General features: G+C 43.9%; 2 protein-coding genes across 2 annotated transcripts; both read left to right on the top strand.

Moving 5' to 3' along the window:
• Positions 1 to 892: 892 nt before the first annotated feature.
• Positions 893 to 6,601, top strand: LOC139735914 (uncharacterized). Its single transcript, XM_071646669.1, has one exon. It carries the CDS (start codon positions 893 to 895, stop codon positions 6,599 to 6,601), a length of 5,709 nt encoding a protein of 1,902 aa, XP_071502770.1.
• Positions 6,602 to 11,028: 4,427 nt separating this feature from the next.
• Positions 11,029 to 11,478, top strand: LOC139735913 (uncharacterized). The gene has a single exon (XM_071646668.1). It carries the CDS (start codon positions 11,029 to 11,031, stop codon positions 11,476 to 11,478), a length of 450 nt encoding a protein of 149 aa, XP_071502769.1.
• The last annotated feature ends 1,458 nt before the right edge of the window (positions 11,479 to 12,936 follow it).

Below are 12,936 nucleotides of genomic sequence, written 5' to 3'. Positions count from 1 at the left end.
GTCAATACAATCCCATACATTACTGCAGTTAGAGGGCTAACTTATTCAATGTTTGTGAAGGGTTAGTTTCTTTTTTGGTGTATCATATGGGTGTTGAGGTGTCAAAAGGAAAGACATTCAAGGGTTTAAAGGGAAAGATGATCTTGGATTTATTTTATTGTAAGAAAGGCAGGCTGCATTTCTGGATAGTGTTGTAGGGATGCAATTGCATCATTTGAATTATGTGAGTGATAGAGATAAAGGTCACTTGATAATGTACACTTTGTTTGAATGATCAAAGTAAACAAAGTATGATAGAGTCGGGTCATTTAGAACAATATTATTATCTCATGGTGCAGTGTATTGGACACTGAGAAATGCAGTACATGTACCATACATCAAATATTGAGTCAGAATATGTCTTTACAAGACATTGATGTGTTAATGTTTAGGACTGAACACCGAACACTTGCATATTTAGTGCACTGCATATGATTGCATGCATTTGGGTTAACAGTGTAAGGTTGTTACTGTTGTTTATGTTAGTTGCACAAATCGGAAGGTGTTTCGATTATTATAAGTGTGAAGTATATTTGGAAGACACAGAAATAATTACACTTGACAAGCTGCTCAAGGTAGTGATAACTAAGCATTTATTATTTCTTTTCTCTTTTTATAGCGAACCACAAGTTCGGGTTCGACAGCAGTATGCAAGCACACAAGTACACAAGTTGGTGTGTTCCACAAGTTTTGGTTCAACACAAGTTCGTGTTTGTCACAAGTACACGAGTCCAGCTGGTATTGATGTCTTCAATAAATGAACGAACCTGTGCGTTCCAACTGTGACTGACTGAAGTAAACTCTCACCTTTATGTAGTACGTGTCTACATACAGTTCGCAAACTGGATCCAAAATGGAAGGTCCACTGCATGATAGTCCCAGCCCATCTAGTGACGTTGCTGATGAACAACCGGTCGTCAGTGATCCTCCCCAGGAAAGAGCTACCTCAGGATTGGTGGGAAATGCCCAGATTGGTGGTATTCTACCGGAGCAAGCTATCCCGAGCGTACCAAGACGTAACCCTGACGATTCGGATGACGACAGGTCAACCACGCTATCATCAGCATCACAACGAAGCAACAGGTCCACATCATCTAGAGATAGCGGAAGGACCGCAGCGGCTTCCCGACTGCGTGAGGCCAGAATCAAGTTGGAGCTAGCGAAAGCAAGAAAGGAACAACTGAAAAGGAAACAAGAACTAACAAGAGAACAGTTGAGATTGAATGAAAAACTTGCAAATCTTGAGCTAGAACATGAAATTGAAAACGCAGAAATTGAAACACGTGTACTAGCATGTGAAGTTCATGATGTTGTTGGTAAGCCACAGTATGAAGTTAATGAAAAGAAGGATGAAGTGAAGTCCTCAGTGTTAAATCCTGATGCTCGAGTGTGGTCAGGAGCAAAGGGTAATGGTGTCACATCTGACCCGGTAGAACGTAATTGTACCACGCCAAGTAGCCCAGTTGAATATGGTGAAGTTCGTATGTCATCTCATGATTTGTCTCATGCACCTAACGTTGCTGTAGATGATTGTGTGAGAAGCAGTGATGTGTATAATTCTAACATGAATCCAATATTTCATGCCATTAATGTTGCCTTTAGCTTGCCAAAGCCAGATTTGGTTACCTTTGATGGCAATCCGACTGTGTATCGCAGCTTCATTAACAGCTTTGAGGTTAATGTGGAACAGAAGGTGCTGGATGACAGGACCAGACTCACTTATCTCATCCAGTACTGCTCGGGTAAGGCCCGCAACAGCATCGAGAACTGTGTTCTCATGGAACCACGTGAGGGTTATGCTGAAGCGAAGAGGATTTTGAGAGAGCAGTTTGGACAACCGCACGTGGTGGCGAATGCTCACTTGGATAAGATCCTGAAACGTTCACGAGTCAAGCAGAACGACCATGCAGGACTGTGGGATCTTGCGCGAGATATGAAGCGTTGTGGTATGGTTCTAGCCCAGATGGGATATCTTGCTGATGCAAACGGCTCTGAGACACTACTCAAGATTCAACGTCTGTTACCCGTTCACCTTCAAGCAGAATGGGCGAGGAGAGCACATGCCATGATGGTGAGATGTGTTGTGCCCAACTTCGACTTGATGACAACGTTTGTAGAAGAATCCGCCCAGTTGGCCAGCAACATCTTTGGACGAAACATCGGGAAAGCGATTCCTAAGACTGACAAGTCGATGAAGAAAGAAACACGACCCAGAGGGACAGCGTTTGCAACTCAGAGGGTCGATGAAAACACACCACGTCCCGTCCAAGGCAGTCGAGATCGTCCTGAAAGGAAATGTCCTTGCTGTCAAGGAAAGCACAATCTCACGTCCTGTGAATCCTTCAAGAAGAAAGGGGTAGACGACAGACGAGACGTAGCTAGGAAAGCGAGACTGTGCTTCAATTGCCTACGACCCTTTCATTTGGCTGTAGGCTGTCTTTCCAAAGCTCGCTGTGAAGTAACCGACTGTGGTAAGAAGCATCATGCTCTCCTGCACACAACATACAATCCTAGTCGGAATTCTCCTCGGCAAGAGAACCGAGAGGACAGTACAAGGCAAGAAAACCAACAAGGGGTAAAGCAAGATAACCCAAGCTCTTCAAGTGGTAGTCAAGGAGATGAAAGGTTGGGTCGGTCATTCACCGCTCATTCCTCAAGAGGCAAGATCTGTCTGAGAGTCGTACCCGTAAAGGTTGGAGGAAATGGGAGACAAACTACAACCTGGGCCTTGTTAGATGAAGGCAGCGACGTTTCGCTGTGCACGAAGGGTCTTGTCGACAAGCTAGGTCTCACTGGGACGGAAAGAAGCTTCAAGCTGTCTACGGTGGACCAGACAGGAGCAAGCAAACGCGGCCTTGAAGTTTCCATGTCAGTCCAAGGAGTTATGGGCCAGGAAACCTTGACACTGGACAATGTTTGGACTGTAGACAGTCTTCCAGTCGCCGACGAATGTTTCCCCCACTCAGCAGATGTAAAGGAATGGTCACATTTAAATGACATCACCTTTCCTTCCATGGACCAAGGAGAAGTGGAGCTACTAGTGGGAGCAGACACCCCAGAAGCGTTCTGGAATTTGGAACAGAGAGTCGGCAATCCGAAAGAACCCTATGCAGTTCGAACTCCACTAGGATGGACGCTTATGGGTCCCGTGTCCGGGAAGCGACAATCCACGACAAGTTTCCATGCGAATTTTACTCGCCTTGAAGACGACTCCCTCGAACAACAGTTGAAGCAGTTCTGGAGGGTGGACTTTGGCGGGTATCTCAATCAGGACAATGTTGGAGATTCGGTTGAAGATCTTCGAGCACTGAAGGTGATGAAGGAATCTGCAGTGATGGTCGATGGTCACTATCAAGTCGCTCTACCGTGGCGCAGTTTTCCACCTGTCCTGCCAAACAATCGTCGTTTGGCCGAGGCGCGACTTGGGTATTTGAAGAAGAGGTTGGAAAGGAACGAAGCCCTACGTGACAAGTACGTAGAGACAGTCAGCGACTACATAGCCAAAGGGTATGCAAAGGAAGTCGAGTACATACCGTCGGATGTATCAGCTGAGAGCGCCACCCAAGAAGAAGCTTCAAATGAGCCAGTTTGGTATCTCCCACACCACGCTGTAGTTCATCCTCGTAAGAAAGACAAAGTCCGCGTTGTGTTCGATTGTGCGGCGAGATATGGAGGAACTTCACTCAATGAACAATTGCTCCAAGGGCCGGACCTTACCAACAATGTAGTCGGCGTGCTTACGAGGTTTCGTCAGGAACAAGTTGCCATAGTCGCCGATATTCAGTCTATGTTCCACCAAGTGAAGGTTCTGCCCAGGGACAGAAACGCCATGAGATTCCTTTGGTGGAAGGACGGTGACTTGGCTCAGGAACCAGCCGAATACTGCATGACTGTACACCTATTCGGCGCCACGTCTTCACCTAGTTGTGCCAGTTTTGCTCTACGGAAGACTGCTGAGGATAATCGCGGACACTTCAATGAAGAAGTGATCAACACAGTGAAAAGGAACTTCTATGTGGACGATTGTCTTAAGTCTGTTAAGAATCGAGCTGAAGCAGTGACTCAAGTAGAAGACATTCGTGACCTGCTCAGTCGTGGTGGATTTCGGCTCACGAAATGGTTGAGCAATGACCGCGACGTCTTAGGTTCTATACCTGAGGAAGAGAGGGCAGCATCGGTGTCGAGCCTAGATATCGACGAGCTTCCTGCAGAACGCACTCTAGGAATCCTTTGGGACGTTGAAACAGACTGTTTCGGCTTCAAGGTGCATCTCCGTGAGAAGCCTGCAACGCGACGGGGAATTCTGTCGATAGCCAGTTCCCTCTATGACCCCCTTGGGTTCGTTGCTCCCTTCGTGCTGCCAGCCAAGATTCTCCTTCAAAGGTTGTGTAGAGTAGGATTAGGCTGGGACGAGCCTGTTGGAGCCGAGGATGAGAGAGAATGGCGCAGATGGATGGAAGACATTTCCATGTTGACTGACTTGAAGATAGAGAGATGTTTCAAACCGAATGGTTTCGAAGTCGTGTCAGCTGAAGTGCATCACTTCTGTGATGCCTCCGAAGTTGGATATGCGTTCGTTGCATACCTACGCCTGACTGACAGAACAGGACGGATACATTGTGCCTTTGTTATGGGGAAGTCCCGACTTGCTCCAGTGAAAGTGGTATCCATCCCCAGATTGGAGTTAATGGCAGCAGTGTTGGCCGTGTCCATGGATCATTTCATCAAGTCAGAACTTGACATCCAAGTCAAAGACAGCGTCTTTTGGACTGACTCAACGTCTGTCCTTCAGTATATCCGCAGTGAAAGCAAGAGATTCAAGACGTTTGTAGCCAATCGTGTGGCAAGGATCCATGATGCCTCAGAGGTGTCTCAGTGGAGATACGTAGACTCAGGGTCTAACCCAAGTGACGATGGATCGCGTGGCCTGAAGGCACAGGAACTACTCCAGAACCAGCGTTGGCTCAAAGGACCAGATTTTCTGTGGAGAGACGATGACTGGCCCATTCAGCCAGAAGTCTTGGAGTTAAGAGGAGACACTGAAGTGAAGAAAGCAGTACCAGTATATGCGACAGCAATCAGAGCTCAAGTCAGCGACCTCTTGCATAGGTACTCTTCGTGGAATCAGTTGAGGAAATCCACAGCGTGGCTTCTTCGTTTCAAGAAGCTTCTCCAAGTCAAGGCTAAGGGGGAATCCACGGATGATCTGAAGAAGCCCACTCTATCTGCCGACGAATTGAAACAAGCAGAGAAAGCAATCGTGACTCTGGTTCAACGCGATGAATTCAGCGCTATCCTCGAAGGAAAGCAGATGAGCGGTACAGTCATGTCCAAGCTGAACCCAATTCTGGTGGATGGCATCATTCGAGTTGGCGGAAGACTAGAGAACGCACCACTGGATGATGAGACGAAACATCCCATCATTTTGCCCTCTGATCACCATGTGACGAAGCTCTTGATCGTTCATCACCATCACCTAGTAGGTCATTCGGGGGCCGGGATGACCTGGACAGCCCTCAGAGAGAAGTATTGGGTGTTGAAAGGAGGGGCAACCGTGCGAAAGGTGATAGGCAAGTGTTTCTCGTGCAAGCGAAGAAATGCCAAGAAGATGGAACAATTCATGGCAGATCTTCCGAGTAGCAGGGTAACCCCAGACAAACCACCTTTCTCTTATGTGGGAATTGATTACTTTGGACCAATCATGGTGAAGCAAGGTCGTAGCCGGGTCAAACGTTACGGGTGCCTGTTTACCTGTCTGAACTGCAGAGCGGTCCACCTAGAAGTAGCAAACACTTTGGACACAGACTCGTTCATAAACGCACTGAGAAGGTTCATCAGCAGGCGAGGTAAGCCATCCAAAATCATCAGTGACAATGGGAGCAACTTTAGAGGTGCGGAACGAGAACTTCGTGAGAACCTGGAAAGTTTGAGCCAAACGCGTGTGACTAACTTCCTCGCTGAGCAAGGCATTGACTGGAACTTCAATACTCCCACAGCTAGTCATATGGGCGGAGCCTGGGAACGGATGGTGAGGTCTGTTCGCAAGATACTTACCTGCTTACTAGGACAGCAAATTGTCAATGATGAAGTTCTGTCCACGCTCATGGCTGAAGTAGAGTCAATCTTGAATGCTCGGCCACTCACTCAGTTGAATCTTGACCCGAACGATGACGAACCTTTGACACCAAACCACTTGTTGATCATGCGAAAAGGCTCTAGTCTCCCTCCAGGTGTGTTTGATCAGAAGGACGCATATGGCAGACGCAGATGGAGACAAGTGCAATATCTCGCTTCTGTCTTTTGGAAGAGGTGGCAGAGGGAATATTTACTTCTGCTGCAAGAAAGGCAGAAGTGGAATGCCCCAAGACGGAACCTAGCTGTCAATGATTTGGTCTTGGTAGCGGATGAAATCACACCTCGCGGACAGTGGCCTTTGGGTAAAGTGGTTGAAGTGTACCCAGGAAAAGATGGACATGTTCGACAGGCTCAAGTGAGGGTTGGAACAAGATTCTTCAAGAGGCCAATAGCAAAGCTCTGTCTGCTCGAAGCCGCTGAAACGTAGTGATATAAGTGGATGACTTAATTGCAGTCATCAGACTTGATACTCTAGCTTAAGAGTTGAATCGAATGTTTGATGTTTGTTTATTCAAAGGTTAAGCAATGGCCTTTGAGATGTAAGCGCGAGTAAGCCAATTTGACAGTTATTTTAAACTGTAGTTATTTGCATTAAGTACATGCATTTGCTGTTGAACGGTTTGTATGTGAATAGGAAGAATTTCTGCCGCCTAAAGATTGAGGTTAAATGACCATCCTGTAGGTTGCTCATTGGGGGCCGGTATGTAGCGGCAGTATTGATTTATTCAAGAAATATTTGATTGGAACAATTTAGACTGTTACACCCCCTTTAAGGTGCAGATCGTTACCTTGGATACACCGTCAAGTGCGCATTCCTTCGGTTGCTTGCGCACTGGTTTTGCTTTACGTACTAGTATGCTGTATGCGTACTACATGATAGCCACGCAAAAGATATGGGCCAAGATGCAAGACACGATCAAAACAGAATGAGTTTGGATCTGTGATTGATTTACTTTAGGAACCTAAACAGTTTGGTAAGAGAAATTATGATGGAAAACAGATGAATATTTGATTGCTGTAGCTTTGTTTAATCATTTATGTAGTGATATGTATTATGTCGTTAGCTTGTAATTGAGTTCAGAATTTAGGTTGACATAATGATTCGATACGGTGTTCGTATAGAAAGTGATTACACGTAGAACAGTACGGTATGCTGTATGTATTGATTATCGTACATGATTCCTGCTTAGCAGGCAGGGAAGAGAAATGTTGGAAGTGTGAGTGTATGATTGAAGCTTACAACACTGTGTATGTTTTATTTAGGAATAATGTAAGACTCCATATTCAGAAGAATATTGTGTCATGGTTATATAGGAATGAGAATCAGATAAAGGGATTCAATTTTGTTAATTTCACAGAGCTGTATACTGTTAGATTTACACACGTATATGTACGTATACCATACGGTCAATACAATCCCATACATTACTGCAGTTAGAGGGCTAACTTATTCAATGTTTGTGAAGGGTTAGTTTCTTTTTTGGTGTATCATATGGGTGTTGAGGTGTCAAAAGGAAAGACATTCAAGGGTTTAAAGGGAAAGATGATCTTGGATTTATTTTATTGTAAGAAAGGCAGGCTGCATTTCTGGATAGTGTTGTAGGGATGCAATTGCATCATTTGAATTATGTGAGTGATAGAGATAAAGGTCACTTGATAATGTACACTTTGTTTGAATGATCAAAGTAAACAAAGTATGATAGAGTCGGGTCATTTAGAACAATATTATTATCTCATGGTGCAGTGTATTGGACACTGAGAAATGCAGTACATGTACCATACATCAAATATTGAGTCAGAATATGTCTTTACAAGACATTGATGTGTTAATGTTTAGGACTGAACACCGAACACTTGCATATTTAGTGCACTGCATATGATTGCATGCATTTGGGTTAACAGTGTAAGGTTGTTACTGTTGTTTATGTTAGTTGCACAAATCGGAAGGTGTTTCGATTATTATAAGTGTGAAGTATATTTGGAAGACACAGAAATAATTACACTTGACAAGCTGCTCAAGGTAGTGATAACTAAGCATTTATTATTTCTTTTCTCTTTTTATAGCGAACCACAAGTTCGGGTTCGACAGCAGTATGCAAGCACACAAGTACACAAGTTGGTGTGTTCCACAAGTTTTGGTTCAACACAAGTTCGTGTTTGTCACAAGTACACGAGTCCAGCTGGTATTGATGTCTTCAATAAATGAACGAACCTGTGCGTTCCAACTGTGACTGACTGAAGTAAACTCTCACCTTTATGTAGTACGTGTCTACACCCACGAAAAATGTGTTTTTCTCTATGAACTTCACGGTCTAAAGCTTTGTTATAATGGTTATTCAAGCTGTTTCTTCACCCATAACAACACTCATTATTATGGCAGAGCGAGAGGTGGATGCGGTGGCGGATCGGGAGGGGGGAGCACCGCATGCACGCTCCCTTTTTATGCCTCCGCCACGAAGTGTCGCCGGAGGCACTATGTTTTCGGGTTGTCCGTCCGTCCGTCCGTCCGTCCGTCCGTCCGTCCGTCCTTCCGTCCGTCCGTCCGTCCGTAATCAATTTTGTGGACAGCGTATCTAAAAAAAAAACTGTGAGAGGTATCCTAATGAAACTTGGCATGTATATGTATGAGTGGGTGAAGTTGTGCCTATCAACTTTTGGGTGCACACGCTCGAGGTTAAAGGTCAAAAGGTCAAGGTCAAATGCTCAGAATTATACTATTTCCCCTATATCTCTGCAATGCCTGGAGGTATTTTCTTGAAACTTGGTGTATACATGAACTATCAAATAAAGATTCCCCAGAGAGAGTTTTGGGTCACGAGGTCAAAGGTCAAGGGTCAAAGGTCAAGTGAAAATGTAAAAATTTCACTTTTTTTCTCCATATCTCACAGATATTTCAAGGTATCTTCATGGAACTTAGTATATATGCATGCACTGACGGGCAGTGATCAATTTAGGGGTCATTAGTCAAAGGCCATGGGTCAAAGGTCAAGGTCCACTCATCAAAATGCCATTATTTCCCTCTTATCTATGCAATGCCAGCAGGATTTTTTCTTGAAACTTAGTGTATGCATTTATTACCCAATACAGATTCTCTGGGAAGTTTCTTGTCAAAAGTCAAAGGCCAAAAGGTCAAAGGTCAAGTGAAAGTGTTAAATCTTACTTCTGCTTTAAACTTATAAAAGGGTCAACAGTTGGGTACAAATCCCCAGATACCTGCAATCTTATTAGACAGTATAGCCATTAATCCAAATAAACCTAGTTCAAGGAAAGCGAATATTCAATGCATGTGTGACAAACCTGTCATTTTAATATTTTGCCAGTTATGTGAAACTGTCATCACACATTGTCAAGACATTGTGCTTTAGACCTATTTGGAAAACCATGCATTATGGCGGAGGCATACCAGTCGCCATAGCGACATTTCTAGTTTTTTAATGAAATAAAGGTATTTCATCTTTCTTAGCTGGTTGTAATGGCACCATAAAGCCTGAAGCCTTTTTATTTTAACTTGTCAGCCGATGAAACCCTGAAGTAGCACCAGATATATATATATATTTTTTTTTTCGGATTACATGACCAGCCCCTGGATGTACTTTATAATGCACGGTTTACCCAGTCGAAGTGCATTCAACAAGATCTGAGTAATAACCATTGATACCAAAACAAAAAGAAAGAAAAAGAAAAGAGGTTTCACGGTGCATCACGTATTCTTTCTAGGGTAACTGTGTGGCCCTGAAAAGAGCCTACCCAATTCTGACGTTTCGACAAGCATCTGCTCACCGTTCTCAATGGAATGACTAAGTGAGAGGAAAATCCGCAGAGACCCTACACCAGCTTTAGAACGAAGGGTAAATGACAAGCTCCTCCCGCTACAACGGAAAGACGCTTTATCCCAAACCCTGTACAGCAAATTACGTAGCTCATCAAGCTTGTGCCCGATACTCTTTTGGCAACCAAAGATTCACAAACCGGACATTCCACTTAGACCTATCGTCTCGACCAGGGGCTCTCCCACGTACGGCCCTGGCTTCTTGTTGGCCAAACTGTTACTATACTGTACACCATGTGAAGAACTCCAAACAATTCATCGACCAAGTCCGTCAGATGACAGTCTCAAATAGTGATCCCCTCGTCAGCTTTGATGTAGAGTCACTATTCACAAGTGTGTCAGTTAAAGATGCGTGCGCCACCATCCTCAAGAGACTTGACTCTGATCGAACTCTACCAGACAGACCCAAACTGTCTCCAACAGAGATCTATGACTTGCTTGGGATATGTCTCAATTCCACCTCTTTCAGATGGAGAGACACTTTCTACCAGCAGACAGAAGGCGATGGGGTCCCCACTGTCCCCTCTTGTTGCAAATCTGTTCATGGAAAACTTTGAAGAGAACAATACAGACAGCGACGCTCCAACCCAAAGTGTGGCTTAAATACGTGGATGACACCTTTGTGGTTTGGCAACATGGTGCTGAGGAAATCAACAACTTCCTTCAGCACCAAAACTCTCAACACCCATCCATCAAGATCACCATGGAAATGGAGAACCAAGGGGCTATCCCCTCTCTGGACAACAAGATCACGAGGACGGCACAGGGATCCCTTTCCCATCAGATTTACCGTAAACCTACTCACACGGACCGATATCTCAACTACCGTTTATATCAGCCATCAACAAGACCTTGGTTAAGCGAGCCTACGAGGTCAGCGACAAAGCCCACCTACCCCGGGAATTGAAACACATCAAGCAGGTGTTGAAACGCAACAGCTACCCCCACACAAAATTTCCACAGAGCTCCCACCTGTGCGGAACGATAGTTGAACTCCACCGAAGTCGAGAGTGATCCTCCCACACATGGGAGCAGCCTCTTACAAGATCCAGAGGATTCTGAGAGAAGCCGACATTGAAGTTCGTCACAGTTCTTTAACCAAACTTCGATCTCTCCTCACAACACACAAAGACAAACGACACTCCAAGAACCTTCCTGGAGTCTACCGCATTCCTTGTGAACGTGGTAAGGTCTACATCGGGGAGACAGGCCGATCCTTTGCCACCCGGTTAAATCAATATCAGGCCCATGGCCGACGGGACGAACGGGACAAGTCTGCTATAATCCACCATGCCCACACCTGTGAACACAGGATCCTATGGGATGAAAGCAGACTCATCATGCAAGTCCCCAACTGGTATCAACGACGAGTCAGAGAAGCTCTGGAAATCGAGGTGCATACTACTGTCCCCCAGGATAATGGCCTCGACCTGAGCAATATCCGGCGAGCTCTACTTGACAACCAGGCGAGTTAACACCCTAGCCCCCACATAATAGTGGCCCTAATTGATATTTACAGTTAGACAACCACCACAATTTGTGCAGCCAACCGTGACAACCCCCACACACAGAAAGTGACTGTGTGCACTCAAACTTGACCTGCCTACTTACTGTGACCCTTTCAGCCAGTCAAAGACTTTCCCTCCAGGAACCAAATGTCCCTTTCATCCTTCCTGAGGGTATTTAACCCGGATTTTCCTCTCACTTTTCAGATTATACATGTGAATTACGTGATGCTGCAAGTGGTAGCACAAAACGTAAACTTGATTGTTTTCAATATCACGCTTTGAAAATGATTACTGGTGCAATGGGTAAGACATCTCTTAAAGTTTTACAAGTAGAGTGTGGAGAGATGCCTTGACAATTTCGCAGAAGTATATATTTGTTGTAAGTATAGATTTTATTTAATGTCTTTTGAAGGGAAACGGCATTCTGCAACAGAACTATTACAGCCATATTGGTATTACGATCGATTTAATTGGAAAACCGGTTAAGGCCCGCTTGTTATGAGGGCATGTTCTTTGAATATAAAGGTTAAACAAATTCATGGTAGTATATTAAAAGAATCCTAGTGGTATTACGTACCTCCGAGAATATCATATTTTATATTTGATAACATTATGAAAAGAATTGATACGGAGATACAGGAAACAAATTATGTAAATGAAAGATTATCAATAAGATGGAAAGGTTATTTGAAAATATACACAAATGGATCAAGGCAAGACAGTTATAATACTGGTGCTGCTTTTTATGTTGATCAGTATGACATACGTACAGCTTTTAAATTACCTTCAATATGTATTATGTGAGCAGAATTAGTTGCAATCACAATGGCAGATAGATGGCAGATGGCAATAGAATGGTTAGAGACTTTTCGTAGTATTTCGGTTATTTTAACCGATTCTCTTGCTGCATTACAGGCGCTAGAAAATTATTGTCATCTATTACTATTGTGTTTTAGTTGTAGAAATTTTAGAGAAATTGAAACGTTTACAATTGCAGGATATAGATGTATATTTTGAATGGACACCCTCTCATAGAGGAGTGAAAGGTGATGAAAGGTGCTGAAAATTTAGCCAAAAAATGGTATTTTAAAGAAAATATAGATGATGCCATTGTTCATGCGAGACCAGAATTGTAAACAACAAGAGTTTTTATCTCTACATTTCATGAAACCAACGAAATACAGTACTTACTGTTGAATCTATTTGAACTCGATTTTGTAACTTTAATTTGCAGTTACATCTTTACATTGGAGTCATGAGTTCATAAACAGAGGGAAAATTCCTGACACAAATTATTACAAACATAATGTATTGTATATAAGGGTGCTGTTCGTTATTCCGAAGGTTCGTTAATCCGAAACACACAAATTCCCTATACCCAGAGGTTCGTTAATCCGAAAATGAAAAAGGGTTCGTTAATCCGAA

The sequence above is a fragment of the Diadema antillarum genome, unplaced genomic scaffold, assembly GCF_040938485.1.
Source record: "Diadema antillarum isolate AM-2024a unplaced genomic scaffold, OU_Dant_1.0 seq00000606_RagTag, whole genome shotgun sequence".
Taxonomy (NCBI): Eukaryota; Metazoa; Echinodermata; class Echinoidea; order Diadematoida; family Diadematidae; genus Diadema; species Diadema antillarum.
The sequence above is the reverse complement of the archived record's forward strand: the minus strand, read 5'-3'. Positions and strand labels throughout refer to the sequence as shown.